Below are 24,692 nucleotides of genomic sequence, written 5' to 3'. Positions count from 1 at the left end.
AAACAAAAGACAAAGGAAGCTTCTGAACTTCAGCAGCCATGAACACTAAAAGAAACCAAAAGTTAAAAACAGGAGAGCTTTCTAGCAATTAGGAAAGGCAACAAAATTTCTACAAGGGTCTACTGCAGTCCTATGCAGATCTTAATTTGCTTGTACCCAGATTTATAACCACAGTAAATCACAGCTCATGACCATCCAGGACTCTCAGAACTCAGAGGAAATCATTCCACAGAACTCTACAGGCTATCACTCTGTTCCTTTCTTTCATATCAAAGTCATGAAAACTTAAGAAAAAAGCACAAAGATGAGTAAAACCAGCATCACCGCGACTATTATGGTCATGGAGAAACAAATATTATTTGCATGTGCACGCAGTTAATACAAAACATGCCCTCAGCTTGGAAGAGGATACAGTTTAGTACCAATCTATAAAAGCCAGCTTTATCAGACACTCACAGAACAAGCAACTTCTCCCGTATCCTGACATAGGTGCACATGGTTTGTTCTGATCTTGACATCTCAAGCCATAGTAACAGTTAAATGCTTCACATATTCTAGTTGCAGAAACAGTAGTCCAAAATTCAATTTCATTATATATAAAAGCTCAGACCCACTTTCTAGGCTTCCACTAGATGACACTGGCTTAGACTCCAAGTTAACATTTCTCCTTAGAAAACCAGAAGGCTAATGCCCTGAGCATGTCAAATTTACACAAGTCAGGAAGAACACATTGAGAATATCAGCTTAAGATTCTCTTTCAGCATTCCCTCACACCCTGCATGGTACAAAAATACTAACATACTTGTCTTCCATAGCTCTTATTTGATCCGTCTCAAACAGTAAACTTTTCTACTTAAAAAAACCAGAAGTTGCCCTGCTATACAGGGGATTAGGCTTTGAAGTGAAGCCTGCAGGTAGACCTGTAGGTTTCTGAAAGTCATGCTGCACAATTTGCAATATGAACTGCTGGGTAACTAGATAGCAAGAGCTACCACCACTAGCTTACTTTTTTCCAAAACATCGTCAATCCAGGCAAATAGAAGGTGCCACAGGTATTAAAAAAGGCTTTCTGAGGAAAATGTCCTGTTATAAACAATTCCAGGTCCAGAATAATGAAATCATGCCTTCACAATAAAAATTCACTAAATAAGTCAGTTCTTCCTAAGAGAGAGTAAGTGTGCCAATTAAGCAAAAACCCTGTTACAGGGAAGAACTGCCAGCAGCACAAGTTATTTTAGCTGACATTACTTCAGAAAAAGCCCACCATTCACCATCTGTTCTGGCACAAATTTTGAATGCTAAGAAAGTTTCCAACATCACTGATGAAAAGAAAGCAGTCAAGATGCAGAAGTTTTTGTTTTGCTGTTAAAAAGAACAAGCATCTAGGACAACTCACATTTCAGCAAGAATACAAACCAGAAGTTTTGCACATTTCTCAAAAATCATGACAGAGAATTACAATAAGGCAGAGTGCAAGTGGAAGACATGTAGGGAATATAACACAAAACAAATAAAAGCTTCTTACAAATTTTACGTGAGAAGCAGGTGGACAATTCCAGGCAGAGGGTCATGATTTACACGCCAGGTAGTAAGCATATGTCTACAAAGTTATTTCCAATTGCTAACAAGATCAAAGCTTTTGGAAGCTAATGGCTCCATCAACCTTTTAAAAAGAAGACTAACCATCAAAACAAACTGTTTCGTTCAAAGAAAATAAAAGACAATGTGTGACAAGGAAGCCATGTAACACAGAGAGAAGAAAAGCTGGGGTAGACTGTATTACCAATAATGTTAAACATTCGAATGAACCACCACACTGGGATAAACAATCTCTTCCAACATGCAACTCATAACCAAAGTGGAAACTAGAGCAAAAATAAGAAGATACGAAAAAGTGATAAAGAACAAAGATAAAGTAAAACACATTAATTCATCCATCTTAAGGCAATATTTATAATTTCAGAAGCAGTAAGAAATTCTTAATGCCTTTCTACAAACCATTGGTGAGATCTCACTTAGAAGACTTCATGAAATTTTACTTCTCCATGCTTGAAAAAAAGATGAATTCTAACTGAAACAGCTAGAGAAAGAAGACTCATACGGGAATTGAAAGCTTATTTCACAATAAGACTTGTTTAGCCAAGCAAAACAAGAAGTTTTAAGAGAATATGACTGCTCTCTATAAATACATTAATGGAAACAAACACCACAGAAGAAACAGAGGAGCTACCTAAGTCAAGGAGAACAATGGCATAAAAACGAACCTTTCAAATTTCACCATTCATCTGAAATCAGAGGTCTGAAGTTTGAAGACAGCCTCTAACGAAGAGCTACCTAACACTTCAATTCCTTTGAAATATTTGACGAGTTCACAAAAGGGATTATACCAATACCATGAGGAATAGCAGATGACATCACGTAGGTAGGATGCAATTCCAATGCTATCCTCTATATTCCTATGATTTAGCCAATGAGTATAATATACTTTCCCATTAAACCTCTAGGGGAAGAAATTACTTTCCCATTTCCTCCCTACGTTCGTCTAGCATGAAAAATAGGAACAAACCACAAGAACACCCCTGAGTAAAAGCATAATATGGAATTTGCTAACCGGTAGATTAAGTATTCTACACAAAACAACCATCTGAAGATTATGGCTTAGAACTGTGTGGTCCCTCACTGTGACAAAGTTTAGACAAAAACAGATGACCATTTCTGTGCCACATAATTAACAGATTTATTTCTCCCTCATCTGAAACACAAAGTCAGTATGTCACCACAATTTATGAATGAACTAAACATTTAGGGCACCTTTTTAATAGTCTGGAAAATAAGGCTCCAAAAAATCCCTTACAAGTTCTTTCTTAGAAAAACGCTAAATGACAGATGGAGTTTTAATATTTCTCATGACACCAGATGATGCTTTATGTGCAGTCATGCAATACCTCTTAAATAGTTATTTCAAAAAATTCTAGTTTATGTTGCAAAAAGATTTACTAGTAATTTAATATCAGTTATATTTTCTTTCTTAATGGAAGAAACCAGAAAGGACAGTTTAATAACTCTACCTCAAAACTCGAGGTAGTATGCTGAATGTGAGCTAGGATTCGTAGAATAAAAAAAAACTAAAAACCTTAATTATATTTTAATGAACTTTAAAAATGATTATTTTTTTTTTTTTTAGTTACTGTGCATGCCTTCACTTTTACAGTTTTTATACTGACAAGCTTAAAACTTCTCAACATTTCTACTTTACTATAATCTTACTTTTTTCTTCCTCCTCTTCTTTCTTTTTCCTCCCCACAGGGCAATTTAAACAGAACCTATTTACTAAGTCACTTACCAAGTCATTTCAAGTCACTACCACTTGAAACAGATACATTATACCACAGAAACCTGGGTTTGGTATAACAACACTGCTTGATCCCTCATAAAGCAGCCCTAAATTCATGCAAGGCTCAAGAACAAGTCTTCAGACATAACGGGTTATCTTCTTCCTTCACCCAATCAAATTCTGAATTAATCTAGAAACAACACTGTTTGGAACTAAGTAGATTACTTAAAATACTTAAAAAGGAAGGGAATACTTTAAGTCCAGAGGATGTTGGGAATGAAAGACTTGGGCAAGAACTTTTATCAAACAAGAAAAAGCTCTAAATGTTTTTAAGAAATTTACATTCAAGATACTATTTTATGTTCAAATTAGGAGGGCAAACTAGAAGTAGTGGATGGATTTAGGAGAGTGTTTAGTGCTATCTATTCATCAGATTCATATAGGTATGCAGATGGCAAAAACCTTAGTGAGGGCTCTACATTAGTTTTGTAGCATCTGTCCTACTTACCAACAGATCAAAACAGTGTTTGTTTGAGAGCATTCAACCCACTTCCACAAAAGCAGACAAATATTGGCCAAAAAAAAAAAAAAAAAAAAAAGGAAATCTGTTTGAAGGTCTCTTATCTGTGTATGTAGCAATTCCCACTGGCAGCATTGTAAAGTCATACAAAAGAAGTCCAGCCCACTAGGCTAGAAAGCTTCAACAGTAATGCAGAGGTCAAATTCTTCCACCACTAAACAAATTTTTTGTTATTAAATGCAAAACAGGAAACAGAGAGATACTCCAAAACCTAGTTTTATTACTTCAGTTTTGCAAGTATAGTTTTATCACTTATGATTATGAAAGATATCCTTCATAAACAGACATAAGGCTAGCAAAAATCTGGGCATCTTAATATAGTTGAGCACAAAAAGGCTGCACCTCCACAAGAAGAACCTGGCAGCAAAGCCTTCCCAGCACACCTTTTTACTGCAGACAAATCCCTCAAGCAAAGATCTCTAAAATCTGCAGACCTAATCAAAACATGTTTATCTTTTCACAGAGAAGAACTTTAATTAATTCTGTTAGTCAACCAAAGTGACCTCGCAGACCCTAGGCCAGGCTGACAAGAGATATGTATATATAGGTACGCTATCATTTCTATAAAACATATTTAAGAAAAGACTTTTTTAGCTTACCGTTACAGACTTCAGAGTCATTCCGTGATAGGTGCCCATGGTATCAATTTTAAAGCCTTCCGTTTCTGCAAAGGAAAAAAGTATCTTGTAAATCCTTATGAACATAGGGACAGCATATCTAAATGGACAACACTGGAAATATCTTTGAAATTATTTTTGCAAAGAATGCATCTTGCTATTGGTAGTGGTTTAGGCTCTGTCCACAATACAAAACCTGGTTAGTAATTAGGAAATCTGTGTTTTCTTTAGACAGAGGTCCACCTGGTATTTCTGCTTTCTGTATCCAGAGTAGGCTTTTCCTGCTGCATGGAATCATTCAAACCACTCCAGAGAAAGGATATAAATTTAAATCTTTGTGAGAATATGTTACAACATGCAAGCACTCTCAGAAATTCTCTTCACTACAAAAATGGAGAAGTACCTCATATTCCCAGAAGGCACTATACTGCAACATATTCAACTTGTAGATGTATTAATGGAAAAATATACTTAAGAAACTGGTTTACATGCTGACTATAAAACCGTGGCCACTTAACATGACAAATTAACTTCTGGAGTGCAGAACAGCAACAATGTCGATTGTCATACGATACAGAGGATAGAATCTGCATAAATTCACACTACCAGACTAAAGGTGATAAAAAGAGTTGTTTTGTTTGTTTGTTTTTTAGTAGTTTTAATCAGACTGAATTTATGCTGAGTAAGTGCCAGAAGACTGCAAGCTCTCAGTGACTTGCTGCCACTACCCTGTTTCCTTTTGAATAGTCCTTCTCTGTCCTCCTATTCTCAGTGCTCTGAGATCAAAGTCAGCTCCTAAATATTGCCACCAGGACTTGCAAGAAAACCTTTTTCCTTTTGTAAATTCCCTAGCCTTGTGCATCTACTGTCAACTGACCCTATCAACCAACCACCCAATTAATTCATACTTTAAAATGGCATGATAATCACCAATCAAACCATGATAAGCTAGCATTTGTCTACACCTAAGCAACTTTTGGGCTATTTTAACTAGACTTGGGTAAAGGTAACTGGTATCATGCAGAAACAGCTATTGGGAATTGGAAGATTGCTGCCATTTATTACACCACCTTCACACAATGCATCAGAACAAAAACATAATAGACCAAAAATAATGCAGAATCAAAGTAATGTTCATACCTGAATCTACAAAAAGTCCAAAAAAAATTATATTTTCAAGACTGTTAGAGCTTCTTGCTCTTATCATGAGTAAATTAACTTAAATTGAAACCCAGACAACCCTGAAAACAATGCAAATGCTCTGGGAAGCATCTGTGGTTCTTTCTTCCTTAGATGAGAAAGATTATCAGACACTTGTAGGAAATGAGGCAGAAAAGTTTCCCAGATTTAAATAACTCTCCAGTGCCTAGAAAAAAATACCCAAGAGTTGAAAACTGATCATACTCTTCTCACCCCAGAGATAGGTATCTACTTTCTGAACACTGTTTTTGGTTTTACCTTCCCACCCTCAATTATGCTACCAGACCTACCACCAACTATCAAGTGGAGAGGCCTCGTGTTACCGACCATGTTTTGTTTTACACAAAGTCGCCTCAGCTCCAGCACTACTTCACCTTGGCTTCTTAAGGCCACCCCTCCCCTTCTGCCAGATTTAACATTTCTGAACTATTCAGAGTTGATCCTGAGAAAGCAAATGGAGGTACAAACATGAATGGAGTCTTCTCTACTAAAAAAAAAAAAAAAAAAAAAAAAAGCCTAGCTTCCCTTTATAAATTAGTATTGCCCGAACACCTATCCCCCCAACCCCAAGATGTAATTATGCATTGAGTCTCAGCTCAGGGCTCATACAGCTAAACTTGAACTAAAGCTAGTGCAGCTGCATCCAATCAACACTTCCATGGATAACAGTTTTCTCTGTGACTATATAGGTTACTGTTTCTGGGCAAGGAGGATATTAGTATTTCAGGTAGTGCCTGGAGCCTTGCAGAATACTTGGTAGAGCTCCTTGAAGTTGAAGAGATGCTTTTGCTGACCTGGAGGGACGTAAATCAGAGGTGTATAATCTAGGCTGACAGCTGTTTGTGAATTTCAGAACGTCACCAACAGAGGAACCTTTCCCCTTTCCAGGGTGACCTATTACAGGTTCCTCTTGCCTGTGACAGGGAGAATTTCCAACTATTTCAACCAGATGTTCTTCCCAAACTCCAAAGAATACAGACACCCCTTAACAAGACCAGCAAAGCAGCATCCCCTGTTGTGCCTGGCCTGCCACGGTTCCTTTCCTCTCAGCACAAATCCTGGTTCTATAATCAGTTCTACGCATTTGTTCCCCGTTTCAGTTATTTCTTTCCACTGGAGACTTTTTCTACTTTGTTCCTAACAAAACTTTGCATTCCCTCTGAATTAATTAAAAAACCCTAACCCAAGTTTCCATCAGCATTGCAAAGGGAATAAATAAAGGGCCACAGAGCCAGTAGCACAGTTAGAAAGTAAATCAAAGGGGAGAGAGCACCTGGCAGGGAACAATCCTCTGCTCAACTGCCAGTGGTTTCATCTTCTGCAAAAATCTCCCCAAGTCCCTCATAAAATGTGTCCTGGTTCATTTAATGAACCAGCCACGAGAGCCACTAAACAGAGACTGGCTCTCGCCAGCTTCCTGCTCCCAGCCTTGTGCTGCCCCTTCCTCCCAGCAGGAGCAGCAAACAACTGGGATCCCAAAGAGCCACCTCTTGCCTCAGGCAGTCCAGTGGGCACTCTTGCCTGCTGAACATTTCCAGCAGCTACACAGGCCTTCCCATGCTATTTAACAGCTACTCAGGTAGTAAATAAAACAGTTCTGATAATCTGTAGTAATGGCCAAGTACTTTTCCTTATTAATGTAAATCTAAGAGATGCTAAATGGTCCAAGTAGAATGTAGGTACCCGCTTACATTCTTGCAGTTACTGCAGCCATTACGAGGTCTACTGCGGACCCCAGGGTCTGCTACCTGCAGGTAGGGTGGGAAGAGTAGAAGAAACCACCTCCCAAACTGCTCTCAAATTTCCTGCCTCAAACTCTCAAGCAACTGGTGAATGAGAGTTAAGCATCGCCAGCTTCCAGATAACCACAGCAACCCGCCTTTAACTGGTAACAGCACAGACACTCTTTTCTCAGAATACAGCTTTTTCGACCTGATCCTCTCACATTCACCATGTGATATTCTACCAGTCAGCCACTCGCTTTTCTTGCGGAAATAAACACTGCTACAAGTGAGAGCCCCACCACTTGCACTTTTGTGCCTTTTTATAAGGTCTCAAAAATTTGAACACTTGGCCACATACAGTAGTACTTTCAGCTCCACTCACTGTATACAGCCTGTGCAAAGCAGAAAACAAACGCTTCCAAGTCAGGGACTCCATAGTTATAGCTGCATTCCCACTTCAAAAATTGCTGAGGGTGTTAGCCAGGTTAATGCAGCTGGTTGTAAAAGACAATCAAGGACCAGGCTAGAAAGCTGAGAGGCGCTTCTTCCAGAGCATTCTCTGAGGGCAGTGGCTGACCCTGATGCAGCTGCTCAAAAGCAGACCTGGGATACAAGAGGACCCACTGGCGACAGCAAAAAGGAGCAGAACACAGACCGACCTGGAGCACCAGGGGACATGCCCCCAGCATACATCAGCATAAATGCTGTACCATACCCTCTGGCTAAGAACACAAAAGCAGTATGTTTCTCCCTTCCCTCCCAAACCAGCTCGAACCTGTACTGCTGAGTCAGACACCAGCAGAGAGATGAAATATTAATGCCTGGCCAAGAAGTAGTTCGCAACTCCAGTGTCAAAATCACAGCTTCACTGACGGTAATAGAGGAAGCAGATAAAATTATAAGCCATCTACTAAGACAATGGCATTTACGAAAAGAGCCCTTTAAATAAAAGTATCATGATGACAAGACTTTGGACCCTTATTTTTAAACTTGGAATTAGATGCAGAACAACTGCTAAAAAAACCTACTTGAGTCTTCAATACATTGGGATTTTTCAATAAAATTACAACAAAGTTATCATACACATTTCCTTTGGGCAAAAAGCAGTCCATATTAAATACTTTAAACACAGGTCTAACACTAAGGAGTACAGAATGCAAACAAAGCCCGACATTAATGTATTGTGACAAACTGTATTCCCACTTCTTCTGTTTGCCCAATATAATCAGTTTTATAAACATATAAGCATTGTTAAAAACACCAACATCAGCAACTGCCTTAAAAACTACATCTTTAAAGACTAAACACAATAACTAGTACTGAATAATCAAGTCTAATGCTTCAAAAACATAAACTATCATCAGTTAACATTAAGACTATCTTTTCTTCTCCAATCATTGCATGTATTATGATCACAATTTCACAGTTCCATGACCTACAGACTGTCAAAAGAACCATAGACTTTTCCAGTGTGGTTCATCACTCATTACCTTTCTAGCATCACCATGCATCAACCTGAGTGCCTCCTCTCATTTAAAAGAATTAGGCCTAGAAATGAAAATTGCACAGTAATGCATCAGCTTATTGGACTGATTACATTCTACATCACCATTTGGGCATATGTTCCATTTCCTTGCATACAAGTATTAATGCTCAAAGTGCCTTCCATTTGCTTAAAGCCCCCTGCTCTACATCAATCTAGGTCATTCTGCATTTTGATTCTGCACCTGCTGCAGCTCTAGCCATGCAATCCAGGTGCAAACTTGAGTACTGATACATTACCAAAAGAATAATAGCTTTTAAAAGACTCAAATTAACCTGAATTTCTAGAAGGAAGTCTAGGCAAACAGAAACAGAACAAAGGAGCATGTCTCTGAAACACTGAAGAGCTCAAGTTAAAGACTTTGTTTGAATTGTGGATGAGTAAGATTGAATAACCACTTCTTTTTTCAGCTGTGTACTCTTCAAAACCCCAGATAGCAACAGCTCTGCAGACTGCCTGGAAATGATTCACTACCCCACTTCACACCCATAGTAATTAAATCACTGACACCAAATTTCATTCTACATAAGAGTTTACTGAACACTCCTTTTCAGTACTACACCCTAACAAGTAAAAGTTAAAAGTTTCATGCCTAAATTTCCAAGCTCCACTAGTTACTTTACAAAATTCTCTGCACAGTTCTTATATAACAGTTCAGTAATAAACTTACAAGTAATTAACACCAAGTTCCTAAAAGTTTCTCACAGTACAAATAAAAAAAATTACAGTACAAATTTGTGTACATTTTCCAGCACAGAAATAAATGTTATGGAATGAAATAAAAGTTATCAAACTACTTGGTCCCACCAAGCCAGAAAATCTAGAGAGACTGCAGTCTTTTTCCACACGTGAATCTTTTGCACATATTCTCTGCTAGGAAAAAAAGCAGAATCCTATAACCTTAAAAAATGAATGCAATAAATAGAAGTCTAACAAGGCAGTCAAGTTTCAGAACTCTGGATCTTCTCTTAGCAGTTCTCCTCCTTGTGTGAACAGAAATCACACAATTTAAAAGAAAATACTTACAATGAGAAATACTTTCTAAAGAAACTTTCTTAATGCATAGGAGCGTAAAAAAAAAAAATTATCATCTGGAGTCACCTCAAGTTTAAAAACTTCATAGTCCTCTGTTGCCTAGGCTTCACACTTACAACTGATTGAAAGCTAGACATGCTTCTGAAAAACTGCAGTTATGTTCGAAAATCCAACACAATTACAAGAATAATTCAAACATAAAAAGACAATAGCAGGAAGTCAACAGCAAGCTTTCCTGAAGGAAACACTTGAGTGTGGTAAAAAAATATTCTTTTCACCATTACGGACTGAAATCACATGGCTGTACAGCACGCCCCCCTCCAATTTACACCAAACAGGACTAAAAGGTTTGTTTTATAATGATTGGCTTCTGCTATGCTGAAACCTTGACAACAATAGCAGACAAACAAGAGCAACGCTCCTGGAACACGTCTTAAAGACCTAACACTTGGAGCAGCACAGAGAAACTTCACTTTGCCATCTATACTGAGACACATGCTCAATGGGTCAAGAAAATGTTAAGTCTCCAAGATTATCATCCCAGCACTATGTCACACTCTGGAATTACCGAAGAAACAAGCATGTGAAAAGAAGGATCTCAGGTAAAGCCACCCAAAAAACTGGGGAAAAAATAAGGTATAGCATCCAAAACAGGTTAGTATCTAGAATATCCTATAGAACAATCACATCAGCTCAAAATTTCAGTATGCTACTGGCTGAGCTGCAAACCATACACATCAATAAATATATATTTAAATATCAAATATTGAGGCACAAAGGAGAGGACACAAGATACCTTCCTAAGCATCAAATGACATTTGGGCACAGGATTTTTAAATCCTTTTCAGGATTTAAAAAAATTATGTTGCTCAAGAAGATATGACAGACTGTAGTTTGAACAAGACGGTCTGTGGCATGAATAAAATACCACTAGTAAAGGTACACATTAATAAATGACATTAATAAAGTGTAAAAAAAAAAGCTAAAGGGAGTAATAGGAAGGAAAGGAATAAAACTACAAAAGGGAAAAGTAGGGAAAGTTTAGCACAGAATGGAGCTCTATGTTGTTGAAGAGAGGATACCATCACTGACTGCCAGCATGAAAGAAACAAAATCAACAGGAAGGAAACAGCAGTCAAGGAAAGTAATTGCAGGGCATTCACCTCCTCACCTAAAACCATTTGAACAGTTCAGCATGAGGAGTGCACTGCCAAGTAACTTCTTGTTCCACTGTGGAAATATCTAGGATGTACGAGTCCTACTGCAAGTGACATTCTAATACATTTCCTATGGCATATATCACAGAACTTTAAGAATGTCAAAGGAAAGATTTCTCTCTCCTGCCGAACCAAAGCTGCAGTAACAAGACACCCATTTGAGAGAAAGCTACCAGCTACTGACTCGGGGCTGCATAAGCAGTTCCATTGACTGCAGGTGCAACTGATTATTTGCTCTTCAAGAACAGTACCTTACAATTACCAGCCCCCTCGCATTTACTATTAAAGCAATCGAAACCATTCTAGCAGCAAAGCCTGTCCCAGCTGGCATGAAGATTTTAAGTAAGCCAACCAGAAAGACATCCTGATACACTGCATCAGAAATAATGATCCATCACAAGAAGCAGAGAAATTTGGCTGCAACTCAGCAGTTTGCTTAATGCATCTCGTGTTAAAATTCCTAAATTTACTATCTTAGCTCTATGAGATTTGAATTGTTTATGCTAAGAACAAGACTGTTAATGGAAAAATTCTGTATTAAACCACATGAACATTCAGAGAAAAAACAGTTCACCTCTTTGCTGCCTAAACTTCAAATCTTTATGAATACTGCAGTATTATATGAAACTGCAGATAGACAATAAGCCGCGATCATGATGCAACTAGGAGAGGACTACTGTGAATCCTTTCTATAGCTTCCATACCTCTGAGGAATAAGCAAACTGTGAGACACAAAGACAAAAGCTCAGACACGTTGCCTTTCTTGGCTTTGTTTCAATCTTTAGCCAAAATCACTACTACGTACATTGTTATGCATCATACAATCCTCCCACAATCCCTAGCCAACCACGTGCACAGTCAGAGTAAGAGGCAGAAACCCTTCAGAGTCACACAATCTATATGGTTCAGCTTTATCTCAGGTGTTACCCATCATTACCAATAAACATGGATACAATGGTATAAAGACTGCAAGTTATTATACCTAGAACCTAAATAATCATCCTTCTTTTCCTTCATACTGCTTTCCCAAAATCCCCCATACTGCAAGCTTTCCATAAACACAGGTAATTCCAAGTTCTTACTAGATTGACTGAAGAAAAAAAAAAGGCTTTAAGGAACAAAAAAATGCCTTATTTTACTTTTATTGATGACTATTTCTGCTTGCAATCTCACTTCTGTACTGAGTATTTGGGGGCCACAACTTAATTTTGAGGGCAATTAAATTAAAAATCCTTTAAGGAATTAGTTCACTTGTGATATGGTTGCAAGTGATGTGTATAGTTCAGTTTTAAGCTAATCACATTACCAGTGCTCAATGGCATAGGAAAACATTTATGCCTAATTATGGCTTTTGAAAACTACCTGGACTGTGAGTTTCAGTTAGACTAAAACTTTAAAGTTATAGTTTTATAATAGAATACCCCAGAAGTAAATAAGATCATCTGTTATTTTGTAAAGTTAATTTGTAGCTGAGGAAGATCTCCAATATCTCTGGGTCCTCTCCTAAGAAATCCAGATGTTAATTACTAATTCCACGTAACTTCCATAAATGCTGTATCAGAACCTTTCATAAGCCAATCTCATATTTGAAATACATTCTTTCAAACACCCAATTAGTTTTTCCAGTGCTAGCCTACACTTATCTAACTTGGTATTACACTAGTGCTATTCTTAAACTAGATATTTCTTTAAATACACCTAGAAAACTGAAATATGAAATTAACTCCGTATGTGACTAAACCAAATATAAGAAACTGGAATGTTAAGGCACATAAACATGTCCTAGAAAGAAGCAGTGATAATGATAACTACTCGGGTAGAATACGACCATTTCAGGCATTTCATAACCACCACAAACCAACCTTTCAACTGGAACAAGAGCTGCAGTCCAGTCCATTTCAGCACTGACGGAAACCCCAAGACTACATTATCAGAATCACATAACATACAAATGGATTTTTCACCATTATTAATTACAGGCAGAAACATCCCCCCCCCCCCCCCCCCCCGCCAATCAGTTAATCTCTTCTTTGATTTATGCTCAGAAATGTCTACATTAAACCCACACTGATGAGCTGCTCAACAAACTCTTCTGGGTTCTTTTTTCCTGCCATGAAAAACCTCTTATTTTCTGCTTCCTCTTGAATCGCACACATGCAGTAAAAGCATAAAATACATTTACCTGTTTAGTACAGATGTTGTCTACACAGGTTGCCTACTAGAAATATGTAATTTGTCATCTAGAAGGACACAGACCATTCCTTTACTTATGTTTCTTGTTGTAAAAGAGTCCACAATGAATTATATGTATTGGTACATTTGAACTGTTACACTTGTCCATTAATTTCTTTCTCTACCTTTTATTTCACAACATCCAGTATAGATACTTACTATTTTTAACTCTTAATAGGAAATGGGAGTAAAAGGAAAATTACTTGGCAAATACACAAGTCTTGAAGATTTAAAATATTATCAGAAGCAAACTGAAGAAGTACTAGTAAAAATATTCATCGTTTGGTTTTATTTTTTTTCCTCCCTTTCTTTCCCAAATTCCCTTGGCTCTTATTATAACAATGAATTCTTCATGGATGCTATTTGTAGATTATTTTTCAGTGCTGAAAAAGCTAACAAATATACTGCTTTGGCTTTTTTCTCCTACCCCTGCCCCCCCCCGTGCAATTGTCAATGAGTAGTAGTAAATAAAAACCACTGCACTGAAATAAAAGTATATTGAGGCCAATAGGGAATAGAGTTCAAGAGGATATAATAGAATATCTGACCAAATTTCCTATAGTGAGTTTCACACACAAAAAAACCCCATAAACCTAAATCATGTATTCACATGTAAGTACATATTTACAAAACTTTTTTTTTTAATAATCTCAGAGATGGCTACAGTCAGATTCTGAAATTCTTGTACATTATCCAGTATGAGGTGCATGGAAAACATAACTGTCACAAATTTCTTATGGCATGAAATTCTCCTTAGTGTTATATTTTATGCTTTTCTTTCCCCAGTTACAATCAAAACTGAATATGCAAGTAGTACTATAATATACTTTTCCTTTTTAATTGTATAGCAAAAACAATCATGTCATTTCAATATAAAATTGAACACAATCAGCTACAGTACAGCATTTCCACAAAATCTGAGAATTCACATACGCAGCATATGAATGTTATCCAGTTTCCCTGAACAAAAAGTGATACTAACTTGGACAAAGCCAAATACTCTAAAAAGATGCAAGCTGAATTGCTCATCTACAGTTTAAAATGACATTTAGCAGCATGTAAATTCTTCCAGACAGAAAAGAAAGCCCTTAGAAGCATGCATAGGAAGCTTCATTAAAGAAGAGAATGATTTTGTTTGAGAACTAGAAGGAAGAGGCAACTCAGAAGTGTAACAAAATTTGCCTTGCCCTCCGCAAGAAACACAAAAGCATCCAACCACAACAGACACAAGATTTGCAAAATAAAAACACAGCAAGGCATGAACATGAAATAACTAAAACTGGTACTAAAACAGAATATTGAAAAAAAGCAAGGGGAACAGAAGAGAAATTTTGAGTTAGAAAGACAAATCATCGCTCAAGTTCAACCTTCCACCCTCTTTTGAAATAATTGAGAATTCTTAAATATTGTAGATTATTTCCATCTTCTCTCCAGAAGGGAGCTAATATTTTGCACTGCTGTTACCAGTTTGTTTTGTAATTTAAAGAGACATAACAAGCTAATAATATTTACTTGTAATTACTGGAAGCAACTTGTAAAGTAATTGTGATTGTTTGAGGACAGGCAATCTATTTCATTTTATGCACCTGACAGTCATATTTGCAGTTCTGCTTTTTTATTAATTGCATATGACCTTCCACCAAAAAACAAATTTTTTTTTTCCTCCAAGAAGTTCTGGTTTTAAGCTTTCCGTTTGCTTCCTAAGAGATAAAAATAATTTCTAATAAATAATATTTTTAGACTTTATTACCTGGAAAAGCTATCTTTAGGCATAGTTACAGCTTTTTTTTGGTCTTTTCTTAGGTTTTAAAAGTAATGCCACAGAAAATGCCCTAACCCAAACTTTATAACTTGTCGGTTTCATTTCCCAATTTTTTTTTCTTTTAAAAGAAGCATTACAATCAACTTACCCTCTTTGCCTTTGAATCTTTCCTGATCGTATCTGTTGTAAGCAGCTGGAATAGGTTGCTTATTTCGTAAAGTGGGATCCTAAAACAGGTTAAATAAGATTTGTAAAACATACTAAAAAATATTTGATGGTTTTTGAACTTCATAAAGTATTACACAGAACTGCTCAAGAGTATAAAATTAGCTCACTTTCATAGGAGTTTCAATGCATTTGAAAACTTCTGATATGTTTCCCTTCAACATCCACTTACAATCTTAGAGAAACAGAGTTTAGAAGTACATACTGAAAGCAATGACAACAACCTGAGGCAAAACTAAAGTAGCAGTAACAAACTACATTAGCTAAAATTCTTTAAGTTTTATGAAATCACTGAATGTTTGTAATATCTCAAGAATTAGTGGGGGAAAAAAACCTGTCAACTGCCAACTCATGATCAAGCCTTCAGCCACACACATAAAATATTCCTTGCCAGCCTGATTAAGCTAAAATTCTGCTAAACCTACAGAATAAAAACAAATTTGGAGGGAAAAAAAGGCATTCTGGGAACAAAGTTTTTAAAAAGCGCCAATCTAGAGGCACGCTAAATACCAATTCAATCTTTTTTGTGGATGGCTTAGTTATGTATTCACAACTATTCTGAATGGGACATTTGAATATTCCCATGCACAATTTATGAAATTCAACACAAAGCAAATATTTAAGTGTTGGAATTCATCTTGCTATTTAAATTTAGTTCTTTGTTAAGTGCAGTAGCAACAAAAACAAATCCAAGTATGATTAAATAGCTTTTATAGCAGACCACCATTGAGTTCAAGAATATATTAGGTTTAATAGAACTCAATAGTAAACACCACAATACAAAACAAATCCTGTCTAGTACCTAGATAGACTTAAACAATAAAGCTCCAAGTCTGTCCTCCTGATTTATTACAGGCAAATGAAAGCTGGTTCAAGCTGTTCCCACTCATGAGTCATGTTCCAGATTCTTAAACATTTGCTACCCTATCTGTCAGAAAAACAGCAAAACATTTTGTTTTAAATGGCAGTAGTCTCATCTAATACATTTTTTGCAAATAGATGCAGCATGTCGCTAGTGTTTGATAGATGCAGAAGCTGGCACTAGCAGTATAATCTCTAAGTAACAAGAACATATTGAACAAATTAAAGTAATATATTCAACTCTTTAAATACCCAATAAATGTACATTAAGTCAAAGAATATCTGTGAAGTTATGCTTGGAAGTTGTTCATTCATTGGAACTAAACCAAAACAAATTCCATATTTAATAATGGCAAGACACAGCCTTCATATTCATCAAAGTGCTGCTCTTACCGTTGGTGCCGTATTTGGTGCGGGTCTTTGCTCAGGTGCTCGGCCTTCTTCTCTGGCTTTTACTGATTGAAGAATTGCAAAAATATTCTTGGCAAAGTTCTGAAAAACATATCAGATACCCATGAACCTTGCTGACGATCTGCATTTCACGTAATAACAACACAGGTAGAAGACACCATTTGGTTAACTTGTGCTTCACAGAAAAACAAAACCAGTGTACCAATTTTGTAGATAGATGTTTTCCGATTATTTTTGTGTGACAGGACCCAAACATAGACAAAGTTTTAAGGCATCACTGCTACCCCCTATTCTTTAAGGCCCGAACTTGCTAAATGTAACTGGCTTCATTACAGCACAAGCTAAACCAAACTCTTCACAAAGAGCTTGTAAACTCATCTCCTTCTCCCCTCTTGCCTACCATGCCCTTACAGTCCCTTTGGAACTCTGTGCTGTAGCAAGAAAGAAAAACTTTTACCCAAGATTTCCAGGACAAGTCTCATCTCTGAGGCCCATGGATCCATCCACTAACGAGGGCCTGTCCGCTTGCTTTTGGCCTCCTGACAGGATGTCTGGGGCACAGCCCCTCTGTCTGCCTAACCCCACGCTACAAGCAGCTTTCCTCCACCCAGGCACACTCAGCTGGCCCTAGAGTCCTTATGAACCCTCGGGAGGCTTTCACGGATCCTGCATGGAGCAGCTGAGCACTACATTGTGGTGCAGTTCTTTTAATATTTATTTCAAATTATGACTTCACTCCATTTGGCACCAACTAATTTAAGCAGTAGAGCCTTCCATTTTCAATTGGAGGAAGCAAGTACAGAAATCGCGTTCACAAATCCTTGATTCAAGAGTGATCCAGGATAATTCTAATAATTTAATGCAGTGTTTTGTCAGATAACCAAGTCATTGAGGCACAACTGAACAAATGATATCGATCAAGGTTTTTAAAACACATTCCTCCTGGTAAGATTAGTAGGACTGCTTTATTCTGAACAAAAATGTAAATGCTAATTAAACTTTTGAAAGGCATATGCTTATTACATTACCACTCAATAGGCATTTTAAGCTATAGAGATATGTGTACACAATGTCTATCATTACTGACAGTTTTCAGTAATGGTTCATCAGTAAAAGAAATCTTTTATCAATTAAGGAAAACTGCTTTTTTACTGGTTCAGAATAGCATAAAGTATTCACAGAATGCTTAGATTCTTCCAGAGTATTGTATGCTAACACCGAATTGGTGTTAATGAACACCACTGGCATTACAAAACAAATGCATGAATTACAAAACAAAGACTTCTGGGGTGAATTTTGCAGAAATTGTTTAGAGCGAGCTGTAATGCAAAGCTGCTCTAAGCTTGTTCACTTGACCTCAGTCAGCATGTTGTCAACCTGCTCCAAGCCAGAGGGCAGGAACTAGAAGACCACCAGAAACCACTTATAAAGGCAAAGCCATTCCTTGAGCAAACCCAGTTCTTTTCAGAAAGACTCAAAGAATTCATACAAAACTGTATTTGAAGTTCTTTTCAGTCAGAAAAATCCGGGGGGGGGGGGGGGGGGGGGGGGGGGGGGGGGCGGCGCAGAACCACAACTTTAAAGAGCTGTGAGCCATGCACATATCAATTATACGAGGATGCTCCAAATCAGCTTTGTTCTTCAGAAAGTAAGTCTAACTACATGCTTTTACTGGAAATTCAGAGATTTCTCCCAAACTGGACTGGGCAGCATATCAATCACAATTCTTGTAATTGCTGTGCTTCTTCATCACATACTGTCTCTTGGAAACAAGAAGCTACTCAGTCTTCTGAAATTCAGGAGGAGGAACTAATTAAATAACAAGAGGAGGAATTTTAGGAGAGTGATTGTCCATGTAGAAGCAAAAAGTCTTCTTTCAGTCACAAGGAAGCTACAACCAGCTTTCACATCCATATTTCGTTCATAAAACCTACAGTTCACATACTCTTAAAGTGAGCTTAAATTTCAAATTATGAATTTTTCAAAGGCATTTTAGCATGTCAGATTTTAATAGCCTGAAATTGCATGTCCGGGATGGTATTTTAAATTCTTTCAGGTAAAACACAACAGGATTTTCTCTCATCTGCTGAAAAGAAGTCACTAGCAAGCATGGAATTACAGTGTTCTTGCTGATATCTTTTTTCCACGGCATAAAAATGCAGGTCCCCCAAGGCCACAACTAATATCGGTTTGGAAGGGGAAAACACAGCAGTGTTTTAACAAGCACTAGAACTAATATCATCATCTGGCTGCTCATTGCTTGGTCTGACAGACAAACGATCGAGCAGGAAGTCCACTGCAGGTACCAACTGATTTGCAAAGCCCTGCAGAGTTGCAGCACTGCTAAGCTTTCATTGTTCATCCCTGCAGAGGTCAGAATATGAACATCCCCTAGCTTCTGCCCTAGATTTAGTTAAACTTAATACCAAATGCAACATTTTTATTACCAGAAACTTCCGATCAGGGAGACAGAACAGAAAGGGAAAAAAAAAAAAAAAAAAAAGAAAAAAAAGATTAAAAAAGATAAAAAAAAGAAAATGTCTGTTTCTCTGCATTACATCTTAAAAAAATTTGAACACGCTTTAAAAACGATGCGTAAGAAAATCCTTAGTCTGTAAAAGGACAATTCCATCGATTCTTGTTGTTAGCTGCCTAGAGTGCTGCTACTCCCATGAAAGCTCTCTTTGTTGATTCCAACCCTGTCTACACCTAATAATTCATCACAGGGTGGGGGGGAGAAGAGAAAAAAAGAAGCAAAATGTTTCAGCAACTACCAAATTGGGCTTTTGGTATTTTCTTAAAGCCCTATCGTAATAGATTTTTCCACCCATCCTCACTCATGCCTCTAAAAAGAAGACTCATACACTAGATGTAAATTGAAAGGGAAAACAATGGTAGCCAACAGACAATCAATAACAGCAGCTATGGTCAGATAAACATAGTCAATCATCTTACAGAAAGAGTCACACATATTCTTTAGGAAAGCCTGCAACAGTATGTAAATTCTCAAAATTTACTGGCACAGATGCTCTATCCCTTGCCAACAGTGACTAACATACACCAAGTCAAGTTACTATCACTTCTGCTAATTTAACACCAGGCTGTTTGAGGAGAAATACCAGAGCAAGTAAGATCAGCCTGCTCTGCTGAGGAAGACTTAATGAAGTTACATCACTACCAAAAATCCTTTTGTAACAAAAATACTTCCATTTAAATATATCACAATTTATTCTGAAAGACTGCAATCTTCATTCTGCAACCTGCATTTAACTTCTGTAACTAGCCAAAACCCTAATGCTCATTAACAAAGACTTCAAGTCACAATAGCAGCTTTATTAGGCTAGCAAAAAAAAAAAAGGCCAAAAAAACCAAACCTTTTTTCTAAAAATGATCATCAAGGAGAAATATTGAATCCAATTCAATATTGAAATATCGAATTTCTTAAATCCTGAATTATATAGTTGTGATGAAGTAAATCCTTCTTTTTGAATTACATACATATGCACCTCTCCTACTTTCCTTATTTGCTTTCATTTGAATAACACGTAAAATACTCAAATTCATAGAAAACAATTCTTGAGGCAAAAAAATTACAGAAAATATACTTCATCTCAATCATCTGAACAAAAATAAAAGATTAAATCTAACATATAAAACTAGAAGCATATACACTGTTACACAGCATGGCTCATAGGGCTTCAAAGCTTTCCTATAGTTGAGTTGTAACCAATTTTTAATCAGATTTTACATTCTGGTATTTCACTGCAGAGAGAGAATAGCCTAGGAACAACCCTCTATACTCAAATAAACTCTTATTTGAGCTGACAATAAGGATTTCTTGTTGGACACGCATCCCAGGATGATCAAGAGCTGCAGAATGCTATAAACATTTTCCAAACTTACAGTGGGGCTGGAGAAGAAAGAATCAAGCCCCTACCACACTTCTTTACATGTTTGCTTGATATACTCAGACATACTGCTAAGTGTTTTGCAGCCACTGACAGACTGAAAGGCATGATGCAGTACCAGAAATGCAATATTCCCATCACACATTTCCAGCAACTCCTATGTACTGCATGACAAAAAAAAAAGTAAACAGCATTCAGGTGGTCTTGTAAAAGCACAAAAGAAATTTAAAAAATTGTTCATATGGAACCTGAACTGATAAACTGTGTATTTAAAAGAAAACATTTTGCACATTTAAATTTAAAGCACATATTTAAATCTGGAGTCCTTCATTAAGGCATCACTCTCCTATGCCTAAGAATCTGTATCTTCAACTTGTAAACTGTTCACCAACATTCAAGTTGATCTTCTCTCCTCCTTGCTCTTCTAATTTAAAGACAATCCTAGAGCACTGCATTTCATATTGTGTGCTAGGTTGCCCTCAGAATCAAAGGTTGGACATATGCAAGATTGATATTCAGGGACAGTTGCAAGCAACCGCAAGCATGCAAAAATACATTGGTAGAACAGCTATGGGAACTACTGGTATTTTCTGCACTGTGCTTATTCAGACCATAAAGATTTCAATCATTTCTGACCCAGCATCTTTCCTCTCCTTACACAAGAACCCTGCAGATAAAGGCCACAGCTAGAAACATGATCCTGAATTATATAGTTGTGACGAAGTAAATCCTCCTTTTTGAATTACATACACATGCACCTCTCCTGTTTTCCTTATTTGCTTTCATTTGAATAACACGTAAAATGCACAAGATGCTCAACTGCACTGCCAGGCGTGTTGGCAGAGAGCCCATGGTACCTCTCAAATTATGCTCCATAATTTGAGAATTATGCTTCCACTTTTGACCTGCACATACCATACTACAGTAAGTCATACAGCAAGCATACTACCACACAGACAATTTTATAAAGAAACACCTAAATAAATAGGTTGTCTTAGTTGCGCTTTCAGGACAACAGTAGTTTAAGAAATTCACAATAAAGTACTGGAATTTATACAGCTAACTAACCGAAGCAGCGTACGTGACTTAGTATTTTATAGGTTACCTAATCTGACAGCTTAAAAAAATTATTAATAAAACTGAACTTGTTACTAACTGCTGGGGAAAAAAAATAAAAATCAGACACTCCCATTCACAAAAAGTTATTCTGGGAATCAAATAACATTTTTTTATGTTCCAGTCAAAAAGTTCATTTAAGTATTACTATAGTCTACCACACTGAATTGAAAACATAGCTATTAGTCCTGTGTATTTATGGACTATATTTTCAGTAAGAAGTTCCACTCATTTGTTCCGTATTAGCTTCACTAAATTTTTATAGCAAGAATATTACGTAAAGCACAACCAAACCATTTAATTTGAAACAGCACAAAGGCTCATTCAGAAGTTACAAAGAGCAGCAACACTATAATATCCTGAAGATAGAGCACAGCATAAAATCTGCTCAAAAATCCCCCTCATACATAATCTGAGTTTATTTCTCCTATGAATGCAGCATATGGAAATGTATTCTTTTTTTTTTTAATAGTTACAGAAGTAGTGCTTAAGAAGGGTGAAGTTATTTTACAGCTGACCTAAATTTTCTTTCTGGCTTTATTGTACAGAGTTTTCTGACAAATTTGAGGTACCTATTTACAAAACAAGATTCATTATTGCTCAATATAAATACAGTTTTTATAATCTGGCCCATCTTTCCTTTAAGTGCTGTATTCAAAATGTCTGCACTAGTGCCTAGTAGCAATATAATGGTCTTCCCAGTTTTACTAAGTAAGCTAAAATAGGATAAAGTGGAGTTTGTGAACTTAAGCTATACCATGCCATTACACTTGTGCACAGCCATTCTAAAACCATACGCTTGTTCCATTTGAAAGCACTAATGAGGATACCAGTTGCTATTAACCTAGCACACCTTCGCCTTTTCAATTTTGCTATTAAAGTCACCACTATTGTGAATTTCAGGAAAGTAGAACAATTCTGCCACCTAGAGCCCATACATAAAGTTGCTTTTACAATAAATTTCTTTTAAAATATCCAAAATTTTACTCTCAGATCCTTTGGCTGTCAAAAGTGGTTAAAATACTATAGTAGTCTTGCTATAAAATCATTTTAATTTAAACACAAGATCATATAAAAGAATTTACTGAAATTGTGATTATAACTATAGTATTAATCCCCTCACAGGTGACTTCACTAGTAAGAATGCTCAAAAGGTATCAGAACAAAAATATGAGAACTGAAAGTAACTGCAAAAGCAATTTCTCACAGCATTTACTTCAAATATGTTAGTTGCTGTTAAAAGGATCAACCCTACAAATAAAAGAGATTAATTTAAAAAATAAAGTATGCAAATACTAACTGCAGTGGTAATAGTTTCCATATGATAACACAAAACGAAAAATGTTGACCACCATAAAGATGAGATTCATTTGGGGAAAACAAGAAGTCCTGCTATTCCGTATTCCTGTACTTATGTACAGGAATACGGAAAACCACAAAGGAATAACGTTCTGAAATAGTTCAGAGCAAGACACTGTATTAGATAAATTTGGAGCTGTGGGTTACATTCAAGGAAAATGTCACATACCAGGAAAGTAGTAATCCCTCTAGCTAAGGTCAGCTATAAACTCCAATCATCTTACTCAGTTCTGGACTTCTCACCACCATGCACACAAACATAGCCAGAAGCTGGGGGTGGGGCGGTGGGGAAATAAAACCAAGATTATGGAATTCAATACACACAACTCACAGTCATGCTCTGTAAAATGAAGTTAGAGCTGAGTCCATTCCCTTCTGTATTAACGTCCTTTTTTATGGATACACAATACACTGGCCATCAACCACCTTTTTTCCAAAGAAAAGTATAGATAACTAGTACAAAAGGACTGCAATAACTAAAGATACCAAATCTGAAAAATGATTAATGTTTTCAAAAAAAAGTTGTTTATTTAAACAACTTGCTCATTATACAAAATAAGATTCCTGTGCTTTCAAAACAAAGCTTATGAAAAATATGTGCTGGATAGCCTAGTCTAAGTCCTTCACATAAGAACAGAGAATATAAAAATATCAGGATTAAGGCAGAAAAACATTTTATTTGATTCAGGCTTACTTCCTACTTTATTAGAAAGGAAAGAGGAAAACTTTTATATATTTTTAAAAGCCATAATTCTGAATATTCTCAATTTTTTGCTAAATATTAAGCAGGGAAAAGATTAACTACCCAGACTGTGAGAGAATCAAATTGGTCAGTCTGCAGAAGTGAAGCAACAGCAAGTAATAAATGAGATCTTTGCTTCAACGTTTCAACCTAGAAACAAAAACATAAAGAAACAATCTTATATTGACAAAAAGATACAATTTCATGGCTCAAAGGTCATAACCTAGAGGGACAAAGTTTCACATAACTCTAATCCCATACCAAGTTTTAACGCTCAAAAAAGTTTTTCCGTTATTAACGGATACCTGCACAAGGAGCCCACATCCGATCATTCTTCAATTTTATACACAGTTAATTCCATTAGAAAAATGTTTACCTCAAATTCAGATTTCTCATGTCCAACGTGTACGGTTCTACTTCAGTGCTTTTCCCTGGAACATATCCAGGCGCACAATGACGTTAAGATGCTGTACAGGTCACTCTAGACTCCTAGTGCCTTGCAGTGTCTTCAAAAGACTTACACGAGGCTCAAGGAAGTCAGTAAAGAAGGGATTTACAGATCTGTTAAAAAAGGCCAAGAAATCCACAAAACCAGCAGCTGGACAAGTCTCATGCAGTTGCTGCACACAGATATATAAATATATATCTGTATATGGATATGAAGCATGTATAGCAATTGTTCCAGCTTCTTAGTCGAAGCGATTTGGAAAGGTTATGTGGGACAACCTTTAAGCCTTCGCATACATTCGATAGGATGGATTATGTTATTTCTCCTGTACTTAGGGTTAGAGTTCACTCAAGAAAAGGTAATTCTAATATACTCTCA

General features: G+C 36.7%; 1 protein-coding gene across 1 annotated transcript in view; it reads right to left on the bottom strand.

Annotated features, from left to right (window-relative positions):
• Positions 1 to 24,692, bottom strand: part of CDC73 (cell division cycle 73) — a 112,718-nt gene that overhangs the window by 69,805 nt on the left and 18,221 nt on the right. Inside the window, exons 8-10 of the mRNA XM_075508141.1 lie at positions 16,724 to 16,822; positions 15,393 to 15,471; positions 4,514 to 4,578 (exon numbers count right to left, since the gene is read on the bottom strand). Coding sequence (XP_075364256.1) covers positions 4,514 to 4,578; positions 15,393 to 15,471; positions 16,724 to 16,822 — 243 coding nt within the window. The remainder of the gene's footprint in view (positions 1 to 4,513; positions 4,579 to 15,392; positions 15,472 to 16,723; positions 16,823 to 24,692) is intronic.

The sequence above is a fragment of the Mycteria americana genome, chromosome 7 (assembly GCF_035582795.1).
Source record: "Mycteria americana isolate JAX WOST 10 ecotype Jacksonville Zoo and Gardens chromosome 7, USCA_MyAme_1.0, whole genome shotgun sequence".
Taxonomy (NCBI): domain Eukaryota; kingdom Metazoa; phylum Chordata; class Aves; order Ciconiiformes; family Ciconiidae; genus Mycteria; species Mycteria americana.
The sequence above is the reverse complement of the archived record's forward strand: the minus strand, read 5'-3'. Positions and strand labels throughout refer to the sequence as shown.